This window comes from Dipodomys ordii, unplaced genomic scaffold (assembly GCF_000151885.1).
Source record: "Dipodomys ordii isolate 6190 unplaced genomic scaffold, Dord_2.0 Scaffold5, whole genome shotgun sequence".
Classification (NCBI taxonomy): domain Eukaryota; kingdom Metazoa; phylum Chordata; class Mammalia; order Rodentia; family Heteromyidae; genus Dipodomys; species Dipodomys ordii.
The window spans coordinates 28,045,398-28,069,397 of NW_012267221.1; the positions used below are offsets into that span (position 1 = coordinate 28,045,398).

Genomic DNA, 24,000 nt, shown 5'->3' on the forward strand with positions numbered 1-24,000 from the left:
CCGGACCCAAAAAAAAAAAAAAAAGAAATCAGTCCAATGGTCACCTCTGATGGTGGAAGAAATGTATTGTGAACAAAAAAGGTATGGTAGCCTCTAGGGGTATGGTAATGTTTCCTAACAGTGTACTGATTATAGGGTAGGTAAACTTTGTAAGCTTTCAACAAGCAGAACCCTTCAGGTCTGTACACTTTTCTATTTATAGTATACTTCATAATAATCATAATTTTCCACTGAAATACTAAACAAGTCAAAACATCTTGTCCTATTGTATGTTATTTCATTATTAGCATCCTCTCTTCTTTTCCCCCAGACTTTTTTTTAAGACATTTGATACCAGGCTGGTATCAAACTAAAGATCCTCTTGCTTTAGCCTCCTCATTGCTGAAATTACAGTGCACCACCATACCTGCTTCACTGGGCCCATTTAAACTAAAATGCTGAGTGATAAAGTTGAATGCTCAGGTGGGAAACTAAGTATCTAGCTTTATAACACAGAAATCTGCTTAATTACTGAGGTTCTTTGTAACAGCTGTTCTAGTTGACAGACAAGTCTGTCACTTGGGTTTCTATATCATAAAGCATATTTAGCACCCCTTGTAGCATCACAAGAGAACAACACAAAATTATCTATATTAAAAAGCATCTTTTCAGAATGTTTGTAAAAGACTTGGGTGCTAGAAGTTTTTATTTTGAGGAGAAAGAAAAGGTTGTATTAAAAATTTGCCTAAATAATACTACGTATTTTTATTGTTGTTAAGACTAATGACTTGAATTCATTGAAAAATAAAGCTTCCTAGCATAATGAAACAGACTGACATGGCAACACTCACAGAGACCCAGGACATAGGGAAGATGAAGAAGAAGTAAAAAGCATCAGATGGAGTACTGTGGGACCTAACCACAATAATCCAGCAGTGAGGAGTGGAAATTTTAATTTCACACTTTGACAATACATATGTCTAAACCACACTTAACAGAACTAATGTAAACTTCTAACAAATAAATTAACCATACATTCCTACATTAGCATATTTAAAAAATTTGCAATAAGTAATCATTAAGACTATAATAAAAAAGCAAACCTTTTCAGCATTTGAGTGAAAAGCTATAGCCATTTCCAACCTATGCACTCTCTCTTCAGATGCTATTGTAAACTGTTTCCATACTCTGTTCAGACGAGGAAGTGTATCCCCAGAGGATCGGGAAGTGCAGCGCAATGACTGGCACAACACAACTGTGGCCTGTAGCAACTGTCTACCATAGTCATAAGTACTCTAAAAAATAAAAGGTAAACAGGGAATTATAGCAACAGAATTCTTTAGAGGAGAGGAAAAGTGTGAGAGGACTGTGGTTGTAATTACATGGCAATACAGAATCAGTGCTGAATGAATCCAGTGACACTTATTACTATAAATGATCTACATGCATAAATAAGAAGTGGAAGCTATATGTTCAGGCTTGTTCATAAATATCTATCTTTTCTAGTATCTCCCTCTCCTTCTGTTCTCCCTATAAGACGCTGCCAAATTCCACTAGCCAAAAAGGATGTGAGCTTACTTATTACCAAACCAAGTAAGTGAAATTAGGCACTCTATATTCCATACAGGAAAGTATAACTGTTATAATATAAGTACAATTTTTTGGAAAAATACTTTACGCTATGGTTAGCCACAAAACAATTCTTTAACTACAATGATAACAGTAGAAAGATGCACTAAGTGGGCTTCTAATTTACTGACATGAACACATTTTTCATATTAACTTCTGTGAATGAACAGTTAAATTGCCCAAACAATGTAATGTGTATCAGAGAGAGCAAACCCGTATTTGAGAGAGCCAACCTTCTCAAGTTTATGTAGGCTAGTTTTGATGTGCCAGCTGACATTTTCTTATTTCTCTGATATTTTAGGAATATAAAATATAAGCTTCTCTGGGTTCATGGGTTAATGCACATTATAATCATGCAGAAAGTTATTTAAGCACTGAGCTTGTAGAGAAGGAAGATAACCAGTTCTGTACCTGTGCAACATCAACAAATTTTCTATGCTTTTCCAGTAAAACTTTTGTTTCTTGAGCATCATCTCCCAATCTGATGTGGGTCTTAAGCAGAGCATCCAGAAGTTCACTTAGCCATTCTACTGCCTGAATGAAATACACACAGAGAGCAGAAATTATAACTCCTATTATAGTTTTTTGTTTTTTTAGTTGTGGGGCCTGAACTCTGGACCTGCGCACTGTCCCTCAGCTCTTCAGCTAAAGGCTAGTGCTCTACCACTTGAGCCATAGCGCCATTTCCAGCTTTTTCTGCTTATGTGGTGCTGAAGAATCGAACCCAGGGCCTCATGCATGCAAAGCAAGCACTCTACCACTGAGCCACCTTCCCAGCCCTATAGTAAAATAGTTATACAAAGATTACTGTCATGTGATTAACTAATCCATCAAATATAACCTAAGTTCTTTTTAGGGATTGGTGGGTAGTACTGGAGATTGAACTTAGAGCTTTACCTTTGCTGGACAGGGATTCTAGCAGTTAAACCACATCCCAGTTCCTTTTGCTTTTGTATTTCAGAGAGCATCTCCTACTTTTGCCCTTAAACCTCAATCCTCTTATCTCAACCTCCTGAGTAGCTGGGATTACAGGTGCATGCCACCATACCCAGTAAGGTTCTTAATAGTTATTTCAATCATCGTGGTACTTATATGAATTCTCCCCTACTTAATTTTTTTATGATCTACAGTCAAGACCCATGTTCTTTTAAAATTAATATCACATATTAATTAAAATCACATGCATTTCTGTAATACAGATGTATTGGGATATCATTATTGATTTATGTTACTCTATTTTTATACTGGTAGCAGGGCTTGAACTCAGGCTTCATGCTCTTGTTTGTTTTTCTTGAGCAAGATTGGCCCTTTACCTTATGTCAGACCTCCAATTCCAGTTTTTTGGTGGTTAACTAGAGATAAGAGTCTCATGGACTTTTTCTGTCCAGGATGCTTAGACCCACAATCTTCAGACCTCAGCGCCTTTTGAATAGCTAGGGTTACAGTCATGGGCTCTCAGTGCCTAGCTTTGGTTTGTGTTACTCTTGAAAGCAAAAATTCCCTCTACATCAAGTTTTGATATTAAATACACAATACAGCAAATAGTCTATATGGCACTCAAAATTCTCTTGTGAGTAGAAAGCAATGTACTTTACCAGCCTTTATTCTGGGATGTTACTAACTTCCTAGTCAACAAAAACAAAAACAAAAGCAATAAACATTCCTAATCTATCCAATAGATTTCACTGAGAGAATAGGTCAAATGAGATGAGTAAACGAACTAAAAATTCTCAACTTTATTTTTCACAGCATAAACTAAAATCCGATATAATAAACTTTCTTAGAATTGTGAGGAGTACACTTTATAGCCACCTATGGAAACATAATCATATGAAGAAGTTACCTGGGCAGCGTCTTCTTCACACTTAAACAACTGCACCATTTGAAGCATCTTTAACCTTCGCACATCTACCATGTCTTCACATCTAACAGACCCAAACATAAATTTCATAAATTTAGTTGATCATCTGGGTTTTGATGATTCTTTACTTATCATCATCTGACACACATGTTTTATAATATACTAAGTACTTAGTCCTACACTATGGAGTCTGCAACTATTTTGTATTGACTTGTAAAAATTTAAAGGACATTTAAACTATATCTATGTTACATTAAAACCTCAAAATACCTGATGGTTACTGAATGAAAAACCTCCTGAGGATAGCATGGACTCTGCAAAATATTGAAGCAAAGCATAAACGTAACAGTATACTAACCCCTCCCCAAGAAAGAGGATAAGGTCCTAAGGAAATGTTTAAATGAACAATTTTCATCAAATTGTATTATCTGGCACAATATTTAATTTTTGAATTAAAATAAATGCCCCTACCTACAAGGTTAAGGACAAAAAACAAATTCCACTGATCTTTTAAGTAATGGTAGGTTCTGCTGGTTTATATAATTTTTCTTATGTAATTTTAATCTTTTACTTTGTAATACTTTTCAAGTTGCAATTGGCAAACTGAGTTACTAAAGAAATCCTTAAATTCCTAGTTCTGTATGAAATGAAATGATAGCTCATTAGCTCAATGGCTACTCCTTCTATAGCCAACATGAGAACTATGGATATGTGACATTTTACAAGACACAAGATGAAAAATATATCAATATAGATGAAACTCAGCAGAAATACCAAACGAAATGAAAATAGAAAAGCACATTTCTCCAAAAAAGTTTTCTTAAGCAAAGCAGAGTCAGATTTATAAATCTGAAATACTTGAGTATATTATTATCAAGAAAAGGAGGAAAAGGCACTTGTTAGCTGAACAAATTGTCAAATAAGGTATTATAATTGGATATAATTACATTTGTCATTAAACCTACTATATGCCTATAACAAGTAAGAACTTTTAGTTTGTATGTGATAATTTATCTTTCATTTTAATATCCTGTTATCTTGGTAAATTTAATAGACAAACTTTGCCTTTGTTTCCTAAGCTGCATATCTTCCATCACTCCTTGTATGTGGTCCACATTTTCTTTATTTTCAATAGTTACATCCTTTCCATAGGCCCAGGATGCCTGGTTGGAGATCTGGTCCAGGAGACCTTGACCTTTTTCACGTAAACCTTGTAATCCCACATCTAAAAGAAGAGTTTAAGTAGAGTTAATCTTTTAAACAACTAAAGTGCTTTCCCTTCCTCAAATAAGTCCTCATAGCAGACAGTATATCTGGATTCTAAATAATCTATGAAGTCTAATAGCATCATATAATAAGCTATGTTGGTTTGGAATCCTCTGAATATTTCAAGTAAATGAGCGTTAAATGGAGCTCTCTCTGTCTCTCTCTTCCCAAATTTTCTCTTAAGAGAACTTTTCAAAACATAAACTCTATTGAAAAGAACTACTTTTAAAAACTGAAAGAAGGAAACAAAAGTATTTCTAGTTCTACAAAATTTTTATGCTTCTCTAGTTTTCCTTTTCTGCTTTTACATGTTCTTAACATTACGGACAATGATGCAACTATTATTTTTAAAAATGAACAGAACTTTACAATGTTACAAAACACACAATTTATTATCAAAGTATAAAGACTGTACACTGTTACTAAAGGTCAGTCCAGCTCACCATAATTACAGAAAGCACCATCTGAACATGTTTTTAGTATTCCAAATTAGGTAAGTATATAAAAATTATCTTTTTAAGGAAAAGTGTGGCTCAAGAAACTTGGAACATCCTACAATAAATTTAAGAGTAAGTTTTATTTGACATGCTAATTATGTATTCTTCATATATTAGATTAACAAAGGATTAATTAGTGAGTAAAATGCCAACATTGTAATGTTTTTTTAACTCAATTCCTTGGAGTTGTTTTCCATAATCTGGTTCAATTACATGTCACAACTTTCCCCAAATTCTCTGCCTTAAATTACAGTGTCTTCTGTCCTGCATCAACAGATAGTTCCTTTCCATTTTTACATTCCCACCTAAGGAAGTTCACTACAATTCCTATTGTAGAAGCATCTAAAAAGTATTGAGGCCAATTGACAGAATTAACTTAATGAACTGGGATATACTTCCCTTGGAGATTATGTAACTCTGGCAACATTCCCAGAAACAAATGCACAGAATCAAACCAACTATTTTTTCCAGCACAAGGTTAGCATATAGCAACAGAAAAAAAAAAAAGCATGGCATAAAACACAGTTTGGGGCATACAGGGGTTACCACGGAACACTGCACAACTAATTACAGTTTATGCATGCAGTACAAATAACTGTGTATCCTAGTATATGCAAGACACAGCACTTACAGGCATGGCTGAGTAAACAAAAAAGGCCAAAGGCTCAATGAAGGGAGCAGTGACTAATCACCATACAAAATAAAAATTTTAGCATATATTATACTCCCTCAAGGGAAGGAAACCTTTTTATCCTATTTGTTCCTGTGTTGTTTGCAAATAATTAGTTCAGTATAAGTTAATTGTCTAACCATGGTAATGATATTTTTAAAAAGAACTCTTATGCTTCAGCATTTTTAAAATCTGCTTACCAACACTTTTCAGCTTCTCTTCAAGTAGTTTTAAAGTTTGCTGAATCGATGCTCCATCAGCTGGTGCTACATCTACGCACAACATCCCTAATAAGCCATCCAACTGCTGAGACAACTAAAGCAGAGGGACACCAAAGAGATAACCCTGATATAATCAGCATCTAAAGTGTTCAATGATTAATGAGGTTTATCTAATGAGATCATCACAATTACACAAGAAGGACTATGTTATTAAAAGACAAGAACAAATAATCAGAATATATGTTATCTTGAAGATGGAACACAGAGATGCATGCACTACAAAGACAAATAAGTAGATCCAGGTCACAGAATGCAAAAAATTATTGATGCCTCCATTTCCATCTCTATTACAAAGCATATACATTCAGAAACAGAATGAAATGTATCTATTAGCTTAAAATATTCTAGTTAGACACTGAAAGGTTTAACTGCATGCAAAATGATTTTAAATAATTTTTTAAATCAAAGAATTTTTTCTCATTACACTCACCAGCAAATTACTGTTTGAGAAAAAATAATTAGGAGGCATGCAATTCTGCAAAAACCATGGTAGATTGCTCAGATCATCTGAACAAAAAGAAAAGCATATAGAACACTTACATCTTGGGCAACACCATGAAATTCAAGAGCTGCTTGTAAGAGATTTTGTCTAAATTCCAGCTGACTAGCCTGCCGGTAGCAAACATCACTAAGTTGTTGCTGCAAAGACTTCAATTCCACAAGATCTTCTTCATCTCCTGCATTCAAGAGTGCTGCAATTTGCTGATTAAGCTCTACATATACTGCGAACCATTCCTGTAATAGAGATATTATAAAGATCAGATTGGTTCCTGGAGGATGTAGTTGATAAGCCAGATAAGCCAAGGAATCTACACAAATGCTTTTCTAAAGCAAAATTATTGAAATTAATGATGAAAAGTTTCCTACAACTAAGACCTTCCACTGTGATCCCTGGAATTCACTGCCAATACCACAATCTCCTGTATGTTATTCTGGCCTTGAAATGGTTCTGATCTGAGTGAAACCTGTCCTCACAGAAAACACCATCCTGTAGCTCTCTTTAACTACTGTTTTTGGCACTGACAGTACCACAAGCCTAGAGGCCAACTTGTTCCTCACTATTGCCTCAAAGACCATTTCTTCTCTCTCTGTTCTCAAGAGACCAGATCACCTTTTTTTAACTGTATTTTTTTGTCTTTTTCTTTTTTGGTACTGGGGATCGAACCCAGGACATTGCACTTGCTAGGCAAGCGCTTTGCCACTGAGCTACATCCCAGCCCATCCAGATCACCTTTGAAGTGCATGCTGAAGACTTTATCCCTCCAGTTTCCCTGTTGTATCCCCTCATCCCAAGGGGTACGGCAAAGGCCCTGACTTCCTTTCCAGGCTAGCCTTCTTAGTGATGTCTGTACCACATTAATATCAACCAACACTCAGTTCCCTTGACTCCCTCCCTCCATTCAACTATCTTGTTCCATGCCCATCTCAGCCACCTACTCCACTGGCCATCAAACTGATCTTACAGCACTATAAATTTCTAAAATCCTTAATTTCACAAGTCCTATTCTCTGACCTCTAGATACTGACTCCAATTCCCCTCTTCTAAACAAGCACATACCTATAGTCCCACAGATCCCACCCATCTGCTGACGTCATTATGTTCTACTGTCCAGCACCTGGAAGTCTCTGTTCTCACTTCCATCGTTGGTCAAAGGTTATATTCACCTCCTAGCATATAACATATGCCATGCCCTGCCCTCCTTCCTTTCTTCTATTTGGTCTGCTGGTCAAAACTTGAAAACTGGTTTCTCTGCTTACCTTGTGATTGTACCAGAGTAGCTGAATGTGCCTAGTATAGTCACATGCTGCATAGCAATGGTCAATGAAAGACCACATACACAGATCGTACATTCTAGTGACATGGCAGCATGAACATCATGCATGCTAAATGCACTCTGCACTCTGTGATGATTATACGTCAGCAAATTTGCCTGAAAATGTATTTCTGCAAGTGTTTTACCATTGTTAAGTAACATGTCCCTGTACACACATAGCTCTCTTTTTTAAATTGTAACTAAAGAATGTCAATCCTTTGGGAATTCTTTTAAGTTCCTCTAGTCCAGACACTTTCCTATTTGCCTGCTTAGTTTTGATCTTTCACTCTTTAAACTTCCAACTGTTTTTATCTCCTCACTTGCAGCCAAAAATCTTATTATTTTTCACTTGAAATAATAATTAATGAATAGTGATTATACATATTAATGGATTTCACTGTGGAAGTTCCACACATCCACGCATATATCCTGCTTTGACTGCATCAGAATTATTTCTTCATTCGCTTGTCTTCTCATTACATTCACTAAGGTTTAAGAACCACCACTGTGGATGATACTTTTTCCTGGTTTAAAGATATTCAAATATGAATAGTCTCTTGCAACCTGACCAGGAATGTAAACATAATGTAAGCATGAGTTTGTCTCAAAGAAATGAATATCTGCACTCTGATATTAATGCTAAAGGTTGTCATAAAGAAATAGATAGCTCCCAGGGATGGGGTTGGAAAGAACCAGATTCATGTATATTTAATCAAAATGTTTCTTTCTAGAAAATAAGGGTACAAGACTTTAATGAACAGCCTGAATTCCAAATTAACTATTGCCATTCACTGGTGTGCCTTTTATGTACATTTTCTGTATGTAAAAGAATTAATTAAGAGCAAAATAGAAGTAAGCATTAAGATTTGAGTTTTGGGTTAAGATGGTTAAGTAGGAAATGAGCTTGAAAGATGACATTCAGTGTTGACAAGCCTGAATGACTGACACTGCAATTGTAGCAGCAACACACAACTGTTGAAATGCTGAGTGTTCACACTTTATGCCATGAGACAAGAATTTTGATCTAGGAGGAAAGAAGCATTACTGATTTGGGTAAGCAAAGGAATCAGTATGAAATGTGCCTCTGTTGCTTTATATGAGGTATTTCCTCTTTGGAGGAAGTCAGCAATGTGGGCTGACAGGATGTTGATGAATGCTGAAGTGACTTCATTATGCTGCTGTCCATCACTGATACATGCTTGTTTCCCCACACACTTACCTCACCCAAAAAACAAAATTAGATTTGTTACTGGATATAAAGTTAGATTTGTTACTGGACTTAAGACTTAATTATCCTTATAACTTTTTGTTTTGAGGACATATGATTTGATATAGGTATTTTTCACTACATAGCTTATGCTTGCCTTGAACTCACAATCACCTGCTTCATCCTTTTTTTTTTTTTTTTGGGTCCGGTCGTGGGGCCTGAACTCTGGGCCTGGGCACTGTCCCTCAGCTCTTCAGCTCAGGCTAGCACTCTACCACTTGAGCCACAGTGCCACTTCCGGCTTTTTTCTTTTTGCTTATGTGGTGCTGAGGAATCGAACCCAGGGCCTCAGGCATGCAAGGCAAGCGCTCTACCACTGAGCCACCTTCCCAGCCCTGCTTCAACCTTTTGAGTGCTGGGATTCTAGGCATGCACACTATGCTCAGTGTCAACTAAAATACTTTAAATTTATTATCAGATACTCCAATCACTTCCATATACATTACTATTTTTCTGTTGTGTTGCATTTACAAACCAAATGACTCATAATCCTTGTGAATGACCTCTCAGTAGGATTTCCATTTTTCTATATTAATACCAAATAACTAAACAAATCTGAATTTTTAGTGTTATTTCTGCATTATTCTTTTGTGTGGAATCTAAAACTTAATACTTGACATTATAAAGTGATGTGAAATGGCATGCTAAAATTTTCCAAATTTTATCGTTATTTAATCAGCAAACAATACTAGAAATTTATTATCAGTTCACATGATATAAAAAATCCAGTGAAAGCTTTAAACTGTTTAATTTTATCTGCAAAAAGAAAAACAAGTTTTAAATGAAATACTAGACACCTTAAACATCACAGGCAAAAACACTAATCTAGTACAAATCCATTCTCAAGGTGACAGTGCAGTGCCACCTGTTGGTTAAAGTAGCACAATTCTCTTTTTAAACATTACTCTAGAATGGAAAATATCAAACCTACCAGTGGGACGAACCACACCCCATGTCCTATGCAGCTTCAGTAACTGTAAACTCATTGCCAGTCCTGTTCTATTCATTTTCCCATTCAACTGGTCCCCACCTCCTAACTTTGTAATAAATCCCAAATACCATACATGCATTAAAGAAATAAAATCCATAATAAGCTAACAATGCTTCTTTTCTTTGGGGGTGGGGTGATATACTATGTATACAGCATGTATATACTATGTATATGAATGTATGTTCTCAAGTATTTAAAGTACAACAAAGAATATAATTTTTGATTTTATCTTTATGTAATATACAATGAATTTATATTCACATAGCTTTTTTTTTTAATGGGTTTCCCTTTTTTCAGGGCCTGAGAACTGTCCATAAGCTCAAGGTTAACACTCCACCACTTCAGCCACAGCTCAACTTCTGAGTTTTTGGTGGTAAATCATGGATTTTCCTGCTCAGGCTGGCTTTGAACCACTATCCTCAGATCTTAGCCTTCCAAATTACAAGGATTACAGGCATGAGACATTAATGCCTGGCTCTTTTTTTTTTTTTAATGCCAATACCAAGTTTTAAACTCAGGGTCTTGTGCTCTTGCTTAAATTTCTTTTTCATGGCTGGTCCAATCACTAGATCCATGCCTCCAGCCCAGCATTTTGCTGGCTAATTGGAGTCTTCCAGACTTTTCTGCTTGAGCTGGTTTTGAGATCTCAGCTTCTCTTGGTTTCTTTTAGAAATTAAACACATATATTTTCTTTAGCATTTTCATGTGTCATGTACCCTCATTAAATCAACTTTTGAAATACTAGCATACCTAATTTCTTTGATGAAGTCAAAAATATTCTACAGCAAATATTGTTTTCAAAAACCAAATAAAGGAGCAAATTATACACTTAAATTACACTGTGGTAAAATGCTCCAAAATAATCCACAAAGTTCAAATAAACCACAATCTATGTAAAAAAAAAACCAAAACAGCATTATTTTATTTTAAAAGTTACAACCAGCCAGGCATGGGTGGCTCACACCAGGAGGCTGAGATCACAATCAGGAGGCTGAGATCTGAGGATTGTGGTTAGAAGCCAGCAAGGGCAGGAAACTCCTCTGTGAGACTTTTATCTCCAATAAACAATTAAAAAGAAGCCAAAAAGTGGTGCTGTGACTCGAGTGTTACAGAGCTTTCCATGAACAAAAGCAGCTCAAGGTCAACTGCAGGCCCAGAGTTCAAGTGCCAGGACTCTAAAAAAAAAGTAGCAACAAAATTAAGAGATTTTAACTCCAGGAACAGTATGTAAGTTAAAGATTTGTATTATTCAGTATAACTATTTTTTACAATAACTGGACCATAGTGGAACCATATATATTGGACTGAACCATACTGGGACCCATAAAGTACATAAAATAGCATTTCAATTATACATTTCATTTTTAATTTTTTTTCATTTTTAAATCTTGTATAAGTGCTAATTACAAAACCAGTGAAGACTACACATCTATCTTTAGTTTAATGTTAAAATTTGTAGTATCTCTTTTTTAAAACATTAACCTTCAGACAGATTAAAAATCCTTTAAGGTATACTACATAGGTCACCTACTAATACAACTAATTATTAAACCTGATTGGATGAATATATAAAGAAATAGCTGACATGGTATTTCATATCTAGAATCTTAGCTAGTCAAGAGACAGATCAGGAGAACAGTGGGAGGCTGGCCAAGACAAAATTAGCTATTTGAAAGACTTTTATCTCAATAAATAAGCCAGGTAGGATAGTATGTTCCTGGGTATAGGTAGGAGGATCCTAGTGTGATATCAGCTTTGGGAAATAAATGAGAGACTCTCTCTGAAAAAAATCACTTAAAGCACAAAAGAGCTGAGGGTATAGCTAAAATAGTAATGTACCTATCTAGCTAGAATACATCCCAGTACAAACTTCAGAATAAATAAATAGATAAGACAGGGCTAGGAAGGTGGCTCAGTGGTAGAGCGCTTGCCTTGCATGCTCGAGGCCCTGGGTTCAATTCCTCAGCACCACATAAGCAAGAAAAAAAAGCTGGAAGTGATGCTGTGGCTCAAGTGGTAGAGCGCTAGCCTTGAGCTGAAGTGCTGAGGGACAGTGCCCAGGTCCAGAGTTCAGGCCCCATGACCGGACTCAAAAAATAAACAAATAAATAGGTAAGACAGATAGATAAGTACATAGATAACACTTTGTGGAAATTAAACAATATAGTATCTCTTGAAAAGAAAATTGTCAGGTATCATTAACCTATATCTTATAATAGGTGAGGTTTACTCATTCACATGTATTCTAAGGATAATATGTTATTTACTCTTTAATCTTCTTTAGTTAAAATATACATTTTCTAACGATATTCAACATTTCATTACCACTTCAACTGTGGAAGTTGAGGGACATTGTGGACAAAGGATATGCAGATAGATGATTCTCAATTCTTATGTGGGTCCAGAGTGTAGCATTTCTACTGACCAGTGTTTTCAGACAGAAGAGAAATGAATGGATTCTAGTTTTATTTTTACAAGTTTGCATTCAGTCTATTTATAGTCACCATAAGAAGCAATATGGCTTGGGATAGAGACCTTATCCACACACTGGAAGATCCTCAGCAATGCAAGGATTGCTGTGACACAGCAGCAGCTTAACAGACCTCAATCTCCTTCCCAGAGCAAGGCGCTCCATTTTAAATTCTCTGCAAGTTATTGCAGGATCAATTTATTTCCCAGTTTTTATCTGAGACTTTTCTGATAGGCTCCTTCACAAGTACATATGTGCATCCCTAAATGAACAGAGAACAGAAAACACTCTGCACTCAGTCAGTCCTTGACAGCTGTGTTTAAGGTAGATTCTGGGGTCTTTCTCAATATCTAATTGTAATACACATTCACATTGCAGGGCTAACCTCTCTCTGAGGACTAATGCACAGAAGCTTCAATTGGGAAGAGGAAGGGAAAAGGGGAGAGGACAAGACCTGTTTTCACCGTATTTGATCCTGGTGCCCTGCATCTTGTATATACATTTTTCTAATTTGGGAAGGGGAAGTGAAAAAACAAAATGCTGAAACAAGGATACAGGTTGACCCACTGTAACAATGAGATTTATAAGACAGTATGTTGAAAATGAACTCTACAACTTGGGAGGGGGAAGGAAATGAGGAGGTGGGGAGGAAAAGGATGGAAGGGGACAAACAAAAGAGGGGGTAACAATGCTTGATAGGAAATGTGCTAATTACCTTATTCATGTAACTGTAACCTCTCTGTACAGTATCTTTAATATATATATATATATAATAAAAAGAATGGTCTAGTTGTAGAACTCTATTTCCATAACATCCTCTAGAGGTCTGTGAGATAAACTAGACATTCAAAGTAACAGGGAGTGGATTTGATTATATGCATGTATGAAAATGAACCCAGAACCCATTATTTTATATAATTAATGCATGCTAATACAAATGTTTAAAATAACTTTAAAAAAATAGATGTTTCTACTACAAGGACTGACAATGGTTTTACTTTTTTTTGTCTTCTCTTTTTTGGTACTGGGGGATGGAACCTACGATGCTCCTTTTGCTAGGCAAGCACTTTGCCACTGAGTGACATCCCAGCCATTACTGTTTTTCTTAACCATTATTTTTTCCACAGCCCTAGCTTTCAAAATTTCTTATCAATTGTGGGATTTATAGCAATATAATTGGTGTTAGAAACAAAACTAACCCCCTAATAAATATGTTTGATGTGGTCAATTTATGACCTCTACATTTTTAACTTCTTGTATGTTATGCCTTACAGCAAAGTTCACAGTGATGTAGCACTTAGAACCACACTGGCTTCTAACAATGCACATGAACAATCATCATACTACAACCAGCTGAGTTTTGGAAAAGCCTCTCACACTGTGCTGGCTCTCAATTTCTTCATGCTTCTGCTGCAAGGCCTGGGAAGCCCTGATGGAGTCCCCAATGCCCCACTGGGCTCTGAGTTGTTCTGATCCAGGCCCTTCAAGCCAGTTCACAACCTAGAAATCAAAGAAGAAACAATGTTTGGCAAGAAGTGTACTCATTACCTTACGTATGCAACTGTAACCCCTCTGTACATCACCTTGACAATAAAATTACATTTTTTAAAAAAAGTTTTAAAATGAACAAGAGCTTTTCAAAGTTTCATTCTAATTGGTTTACCTTCCCCAAAATTCATTATGTATTTCTAACTTCAGTTTCTTAAAATTCTACTGCATTGCATAGGCAGTAAAATACTTATTTTAGAGTTACACAGCTAGAATAGAACATTTCCCCAATCTGTACCACCTTAGGCTTTTAGCTATCTGGTTATCTGCCAGGCTTGTAGAAAGCTGCATGTTGCTATAAAAGAAGATTAAAAAATTAACTTGTGATAAGAGAATTAGAAAACTGCCATAGTTAGAGTTAGAAAGGACATCAGAAATGACATTGATCAAAGTTCTCATCTACGACTTAAGAAAACTAAGGTTTAGATAAATTAAGTGACTTGCCTAAGGTATTACTGAAAAGGTAGGACTATAAGTCATATGTCCTGACTCACCATCTAATGTTTTTCCCAAAGCACTGAAAAAAATTAAATGAGAATATTAACAAAGTTAAACACTACTTTCTTGCTTTAAAAAGAAAACTAATGACTGGCTGTAGAATTATGCTACCATAACATCTTCTACGTGTCTTTGTAATAGTAGCTAAACATCTAAAACTATCAGACATCAGGGTAGGGACTAGTTTACCAGAATTCAATATTCCTTTCAGCAGCGTCCTAAAAGCAGATATGAGAGAAGGTCCATGCTGAGTAGATCTGGAAGTCATTCAGCATCAAAAGTTCATACCCAATAGGGCTATGCCCATTAAGACAGCTAGTGACCTCAAACATACCCAAGGCTAGGCATCTTGGTCCAGAAATATTAATAATCCTCCCAGTACAGATCTAGCGTAAACTTTACTTTTTCATCAAGTTTACAGAAGAGAACTAGACAGTTAAAGATCTCTTTCTCATGCAAGAGAGAGGGTTTTGCTAATTCTGCACACAAAGTCAAAATACAGAAGGAAAAAATATAGTTACCAAGCTTGCCTATTGCTGAAGAAAATAAGGAACTTTAGGAATTCTAGAATCAATGGAAAAAGGAATTTAAAGAATTCAAAAATCAAGGAATAATTCAAGAATCAATGTGTGGTTATGCCTAAAGTTAGAATCTCTCCCAATAATTTAATTGAATACTATTTTAATTTGGGTGTCTCTGTAGCTTACTATTATGGACTCAGTAGATCAGCTGTCCTAAAAATTGTGCAATAGAGCAATATAGTTCCACTGTGCATTTTTATTATTTCCTGGTAACATGTATTTGAGCTTTATTTTTCCTTTTTTGTGTGTGTAATACTAGGGTTAGACTCAGGGCCTCACATTTGCTAGGCTGGTACTCTGCCACTTGAGACACAACACTAGCTATGGCTAGCTTCCTGCTCTGGTCTCCTCATACTTCATTCAGGCTTCCTGTCATTGCTGGAATCAGAGGTATGCATCATCAAGTTCAGCTTTCCTTCAAGAAGATGGCATCTCTTTGATTTTTTTTATCCTAGATGACCATAAATATTAATGTTAACTTCCACCATCTTCTTTTCAGGCTGAATGTTAGAAAACAAAACTCAAAACAAAAAATGCCAAGATTATTGTTGACCACTGGAATGGCTCTATGTGCTTGAACTTTCCTTTGGCAAAACTGTTTTCAGAGTGCTAAGTTCATCTGCAAACTTAAGGAGTAGGTGTTCTTTAGAATGCAAAGGAATGTTCCTCCACATCTCTTTCCCTACTCTAATCTTTTGTAGGAAAAGTCCTAGGACCATGTTTCTGCCTGTTAGCTTATGGAAAGTATCACAGTACAAGAGCCAGATGAACAGTTTTTTTTGTTTGTTTGTTTTTGAGGAAGACAGCCTGAATTCTGGATTCTGGGTCTATATTGACCAGTTATTGTATTGACTTTGTTTCTTCAATTCAAACGATGCTGTTGATGCCCATCATGAAGAGCTGAAGTCACAATTACATCAAAAATTGAATGTAAGACATTCATATATTAGATGCTACGAGTAACTGCTAGCATCTTTTTCTCTTTTTGGCAATAGCCTAGCTCCACCTCACATTGATATATTCCAATAGATCCTTGGATTTCTTAAAAAAGTCCCTGAACTATTGTATCCAACACTTTAAAATATTGAAATAAAAAAAAGCTCTACAGAAGCATATTTAACATTTTTAAAAAGTTTCCACTCCTTTTTTGAGAACCAATATTTTCTCAGTTATTATAATTATGTTGTATAATAAGAGATAGAGTAAGACCTTGTTTCAAACAAACAAAAAAGAAAAAAACACTGAGATAAAAATGAATTTTATGTATTCTAAAGTTATTTGAATACAAATGCCAAATTCTAAAAATAACAAAAATTAAAGCTTTAATTAAAAAATGAATTATGTGGTTATTACAAGCCTAAGATAACATTACTAAGCATTTCAGTTTTGATTTTGGAATACTTAAGAAACAAAAAGAAGCAAGTTAATACTATCACAAATTGTGTGTGTGTGTGTGTGTGTGTATAATAACAGAGGAAAAAAATCATAGCATATGCTATGGTTTAAATGTGGTCCTCAAGGCTCATGTTCTGGAAATGTAAACCCCAATGTAAAAGTGTTGAGGGATGGATAATGCCATTATTACTGGAATGGATTTGTAATCAAGGCAAATTTGATACCTATTGCCTGCTCACTCACCACTTTCATTCTAGCAAGCTTGCGTTCCTTCTCTCTCTATCTGACCGTCTCTTTCATGCATGCTCTACTATCCTTTCTCCTTCTACTCAGAGATGACAGCAAGAAGGCCCAGACATATAGTTCTCTTGACCTTGGATTTCTCAGCCTTCAGATGTGTAAGAAATAATCTCTGTTCTTTATAACTACTCAGTCTCAGGTACTATGTTAGCAGCACAATAAGGAGGAGCTAAAAACGTAAAAATAAATGTTAAATAAAGCAAGACATCTTGACATAAAAACCCAGTTATATAGCTGGGCACCGGTGGTTCATGTCTGTAATCCTAGCTTCTCAGAAGGTTGAGATCTGAGGATCACGGTTTAAAACCAGCCCAGGCAAGAAAGTCCCTGAGACTCTTATCTACAATTAATCACTCAGAAAACACAAAATGGTGCTCTAGCTCAAGTGGTAGAGCACTAGCCTTGAGCTGAAGAGCTGAGGGACAGCACCCAGGCTCAGAGTTCAAGCCCCACAACTGACCAAAAAAAAAAAAAAACCCCACTTATATAGTCAAATGCTTATATAGCTTTAATGCATACAGAAGGAAATTTAGCTTAATATTCAGCATCAGTAACATGGACACAGAAAATACACTATTTGTAATAGATTATTTGTAATAAAAATGAAGTGAATTGAAGCTGATGTCCCCGTAAACAAGTCTATTTAAATGCATTAATGATAGTGGTTTGCCAAACTGTGTTATAAAACTTAATTTCAATCACACCATATTCAGTTAATGTTCATATTAACTTACTCCAAAATTAGTTCTAGAACCAATTCATAATAGTATGAACCCCAAGTGGTTACATTTACATGCAAAGTTCAACCCAGAAGATGTGCTCTTAAAATCTTCCATGAGAAATATTTGCACAAAAATGTTTTGTGACTACTATGTTTTCATAGCCTGAAATGTTTTCTAAGGACTGCACAAAAGAATACTGGGAAATACACAGGGCACAAAACAGGTAGAAAGGAATGTTAAGCAAATGTCAAGCCTCTGACCTTGAGGAAAGGTTTAGGGACTGAGAGCCCAGCCTCCTGCTTGTACATTTATCTGATTTGGAGTGAGTCTTATTTTGCATCTAAGATTGCTCTCTACAGTGCAAGAAAAGCACATGGAAATAACATTTGCAGTGATTACTGCCACAGTCAATAATGAGAGTAACAGTCCCACGTGTTAGTGAAGTGGTGCTTTCTGCCACCCAGGAGCAGGTGAAATTTAGTCAAATTTAGTCATAATCTTCACTGAAGCAGCAGAAGGGAACCTATTTGCATACCCTAAGAAGTCTGAATCTGCCCATCTGAGCTGCGGGGAAATACTGTAGTTTATCAATCAGAGATAGCAATCCCTCTGGCATTATGTTTTCAGTGATAAGTCAGAGAGCAAAGAAATGTGGAATAACTCAATTTTCACTGATGTAACAAAAATAGGGATATTCAACTTTATAATTATCTCTGTATGAAATAAATTTTCACCTTTCTATCTCCTGTCTTTATGAACAGACACCAACTTACTTTTAAACTATTCACAGGGTTCTATATGGTTATGAGACGGTAGCTCTATGTTGTTTAATGTTTCCCAATATGCAGCATTTGGCCTGACACATATCTTATTTTCAATGACTTATAAAGTATGGGGAAAACACAAAACAAAGTGTTGTGTTTTAAAAATATTTTACCCTAGTTTTCAAGATAGTATAGTTTATGCTATGTGACCAACATATTACCAATATGTTATTGTAGTTAAACTTAAGTAAATTTAAAATTATTTGGGGAAAGGGATAGATTTTTTTCCTTAAACTGATCTCTGAAAAACAGAGTGCAGGAAAATAGTACATGGTGAATATTAATGTTACAATTAATCCTTTAATCCTCATAAAGAAAACTAAACTGGGTATATGGTACATGGCTGAGTAAGGAAGAGCTCAAATTCCAGGTCAGTGTGATTACACATTGAGACCCTGGCTCAAAATAGAAAGACAGAGAGAAAGGAAGATAGGAAAATAGGAAGAAAAGAAAGAAGGGAGGAAGGGAAGAAGGAAAAAGGGAGGGAAGGAGAGAGGGAGAGAAGGGAGGAAGGAGAAAGAAAACTAAGCTACAAAGCTTATGTCTTATTTAATAATCTTTTTATCACAATTACACTCATTACAAATATTACCATCAACATCTCTCTTCTATCATTTCATTGAGCCGGCCCACCATTTCAAAGACAAAGTTATCAACTGGGAGCTGGTGGCTCATACCTGTAATCCTAAATGTACTTGGGAAACAGATTGAAAGGAATGAAGTTCTAGGCAAACCTGGGAAAAAAGTTCTCCAGACCCCATCTCAACCAATAGCTAGGTGTGGCCAGTGGTTTGTGCCTGTCATTTCAGCTATAGGGAAGAACAGAATTGAGAGATTTGCAGTTTCAGACCAGACTAGCTCTTAAAGTTCATGAGACTCCATTTCATAGAAACGGCTTAGTGTATGGTTTTATTGAGTGAGCCCATTATCCTGGCTACAATGGGAAGCAAAAATAAGAGGATCTTAGTCTAGGTTGGCTCAGGCAAAAGATAAGACCTATTTTTAAAATAACGAGAGCAAAAGGAATGGAAGGATGTCTCAAGGCGCAGAGCATCTGAAACTTTGAGTTCAAACTGCAGTTCTGAGGAAAAACAAAACAAATCATTTTTGTCACTTTTTTTCATATTCTTTTATCCCACATAGAAGAATCCTTTCATCTACAGTCTCTGTGATTACATCCCAACAGCGAGAGCTTGTTACGTGACAGGCACTAAACATGTAAAAATTATCTTCTTTAACCCTCCTAACAGTCTCAGTCAATAGACATTATTATCATTATTATTATTGCTGTTGCTGATATTATTGTTACTATTTATTCTCTGCTTACTAAGGAAGAAACTAGGGCACGAAAGTTTCTCCTCAGCTCGGACCCAGAAAAGGATAAACCCAGATAATCTGGGTTCAGAAACTAAATTTTGTATCATATGCCATTTTCTGTCTTTTTGGTTTAAAAACAACACAGATAACCTCAAAGTAATTGCCTAAAGGTTACTTTGGTTTAAGATGACTTCAAAGAAAAAGTCACATGTAATTAACACATGCTCAGAAATCTTTCTACATTATGCAGTAAATCATGATGTAATAAGTCTTAATCTTCTACCTAGAACTCAATATTTTTCATGATCCAATTCCTTCCTTCTTTCTTTTTTCCTTCCTAAGACATCTGATGCTTTAGCTCATTGGTTAGCAAACAACAGCCCATCATCTTTTTTTTAAATAAAGTTTTACTAGAGATATAAGCCTTGCACATTCATTTAATGCCTATGTCTGCTCTTGCACTAGAAATTTAGGGCTGGGTAGCCCTAGCTACTTCAAACACTATAGTCCAGAAAGAAAAACCCTGGGTATTTTACATAAAATGTTCACAAACATCAGAACAAGATCTTGAGTAATGTCTATTTCAATAGAAATAAATGTAATAACTGTTATTAATTGAGTGTGAGGTTTTTTCTAAATACTGGCTTTTCCTAAAAGGTATTATTATCTGTTTCAATTAAGGAGTAAAAGGGTACTACTGGCACTCAGCGAACATTTGTATTTTTAATTGCTATACTTAAAGGTTTGTTTTTGTAATTATTCAATAAAAATTCAACATAATCCATGCACTGGTAGCTCATAACTATAATCCTAGGTAATCAGGAGACTGGGACTCTGAGGATTATAGTCAAAACTAGCCCAGGCAGCAAAGTCCATGGTATTCTTATCTCCAATTAGCCACCAAAATTCTGGAAGTGGAGCTATAGCTTAAGAGGCAGAAAGCTAGCCTTGAGTACAAAAGCTTAGGGACAGTGACCAGCCCCTGAATTCAAGCCCTAGAACAGGCATATGCATGCATGCATGCGTGTACATAGCCCCAGACAGATAAGACAGAGAGACAGAGAGGCAGAGAGACAGACAGACAGACAGACAGACACACACACACACACACACACACACAGAAACCCTCAACATAATCTGAAAATCAGAAATGCTTCCCATTAGTATTACATCCATTAGTATTTTAACCTATTACCTTAAAAAGTTAGTTTTAAGAAGACTAACTCAATTTATGGCATGCTTCTCTAATACACACAAGACCCAAGATTAATTCCCAATACCAACCTCCATCAAGAAAATAAAATTCAATTTTAAAAAGGACAAAAATTCATAAAATTAAATATATTTAATACTTCCTGTTGATATCATAAAAGAATAAATTCAAAATTCGAATGTTTGCATTATTAAGTATCATTTTCTAGGATAGCAAATTATTTATAATGACCAAACTAACAACAAAAAACTCTCATTTTGGAAATTTAGAATAAAATTTTAATAACCCAATAGTACTTATTGCAAGAATAAAAAGCCACTAATGTTTCTTACTACTTGTTTTGAAATTCACTCCCTTAGCAAGCTGCATGCTCTACAGAAATATAACCTTTATGAAGATAACATGTATCAGCAAACAAATAGCTAAAAACATTTTGAAATCTAATTTGGAATGTCTTACAAAGAGTAAACACTTAAGCAAAAAGTCTGTTACATAACACAATCAAGGAAAAAAACATTCTGAATTCTGAAGAGTTAGATATATTCATGCCAGACACCTACCTGCATGACCTTCTGCTGAATCTCTTCTAACTGTGTGCGCTTACTACGCTGCCGACAAACTTCCTGGTAGCGAGTATATTGCTCTCGGAGGGAATCTAATAATTTCATAACCTGTGGCTGTGCAAGGAGTTCGTCATCCATAGGAGACCATGAGACCCCTCCATCAGAGCCATTAAATCGACGCTGTTGTAATTCAGATAATAATTCATGCCCTTTACAAACGAAAGATTCTTGTAATTAATACCCACAAAGAAATACAATTCTTACTTGTCAATCTTCTAAATTCTAGTACTTCATTTGTGAAACCTATCAACCTATCCATAATAGTGAAATATAATAAAAAGTTTACATTACAGCAGTTGTTTATGCCCATAAGCCTAGCTACTCAGGAGCCTGAGACCTGAGGATCTTGGTTCAAAGCCAGCCTAGGCACCAAAGTCTGTGAGACTCCTATCTCTAATAACATAGTAAAAAAGCTGGAAGTGGAGCTGTGGCTCAAGTGGTAGAGTGCTAGCCTTAAGCAGAAAAGCTCAGGGACAGCACCCAGGCCCTGAGTTCAATCCCTAGGACTGGCATGAAGAAAAAAATACATATTTTAATTTTTTTTTCAAGCAGGTAGAAAACTCTTTTAGTAACAGAGAGCTGCTCTTTTTAAAGCCAAAAAGGGCGGGTGGCATGGCAGGGGAGGAAGAGGAACCAATCACTGTCAAGCTCACACCCTATCATGCACCTAAGCCTTCATGGGCTGGTTATGCACTGAACATAAGGTGAATTGGGCTCTGCCCACTCTACTCTCTCTCAGCGCCATCTTTGCTGCCTGTGTTCCCCACAGATTCCTCCTTTTTTTTTTGTTTTAACAGGATTACATTGATAAGATAGCATTAGCCACGCAGGGGGTTCGAGGCAAGTCTGGGGGTCAGGACTTGCCAGACAAGGATAGGGAGAGCCCTAGTGCATGAATAGAAAAGATACATATAGACATACATATATAACCACATATATTCTATATTTATGTCCTAGGAAATAAAATACTCTATCATAAATATGCATTCAAAAAAACAAATCGTTTAAATAGGGATACAGGTGGACCCATTGCAACAATGAGATGTACAAGTCATTATGTGAAAAAACGAACTTTACAACTTTAGTGGGGGGGGGAGGATTGGGTAGTGAGGTACGGGGGAGGGGACGGGAAGGGATGGGAAGGGGAAACAAAGGAGGCTACAATGCTTGATAAGAAATGTACTCATTATCTTGCCCATGTAATTGTTACCCCTCTGTACAGTATTTTCACAATTAAAAAAATAAAAAATATGCATCCATATATGCTATTTTACATAGTAAATATAATCTATAGGTGGAGATGTTTATCATACTCTTGTTATCAACAGATTTATTACTCAAGATACTATGTCAATCATCTTTCCCAATTGTAAAATTACACACTGAGACTTCTTTCTGATGGTACTAATCTCAGTAATATGCTGGTGGGGGGGTGTTCAGTACTGATCTACATCACTTAATCAGCACTTGAAGAAAAGTTAACAGTAAAACAAATGAATGATTCATATAAGGAGAAAAGGTTACATCGCTAGTATAAACTAGTATTTAAATAATCTATAGGAATCACCCCAATATGTTAACTTGAGAGGCCATGCTTGTATGAGCACCATACTGAATACCAAACTGATGAGGAAATAGAGCACACACATGAGAAATGAAAATTATAGAATGTGTTACACTAGAGCTATGAACATACACAATATTTTAAAATAGGTAAGTTAAAGATTGTTTTACTGGACAAATTGTTCTGATTTTATTATTTGGGTGTAAAATAATAAACAGATATTTAAATTCTCATCTTTGTAGAAGAAAAAATTCTAAATTTAAATAGATTTCAATACACTAAAACAAAACTTTAAAGAAAATGAAGAGAAAAAAATCCAGATTGTTCTCTACTGTATTATTCTTTCAGTTCCTACCTTAATAGTGAGTAGTAGCATATAAAACAAAATTAAGTGGCATATAGTTCATTTTAAAGTAGAAATTTCAAAGGCCACTTTTAATTCAATGGCTTATAAAAGCTTTTAAAATATTAAATATGTACATGGAATTAATTTTAATATAGGGTAGTACATTAATGACAATCTATTGCCTTTCTAAACATATGATATAGAGGTTACAAGTATTTCTTTGTTCTCTGAGTAAGTGAAATCTACATCATATTGGAAAACTTAGGATATCTGAGTCAATAAAACTAAGGTACTCACTAGTTGTCATGTCCAAAACGAACTTTACAACGTCGGTTGGGGGGGGG

General features: G+C 35.7%; 1 protein-coding gene across 1 annotated transcript in view; it reads right to left on the reverse strand.

Moving 5' to 3' along the window:
- Positions 1–24,000, reverse strand: part of Sestd1 (SEC14 and spectrin domains 1) — a 79,197-nt gene that overhangs the window by 4,682 nt on the left and 50,515 nt on the right. The window contains 8 exon segments of the mRNA XM_013030109.1: positions 1,083–1,274; positions 2,020–2,142; positions 3,452–3,533; positions 4,535–4,694; positions 6,103–6,217; positions 6,724–6,918; positions 14,103–14,225; positions 21,684–21,913. Coding sequence (XP_012885563.1) covers positions 1,083–1,274; positions 2,020–2,142; positions 3,452–3,533; positions 4,535–4,694; positions 6,103–6,217; positions 6,724–6,918; positions 14,103–14,225; positions 21,684–21,913 — 1,220 coding nt within the window.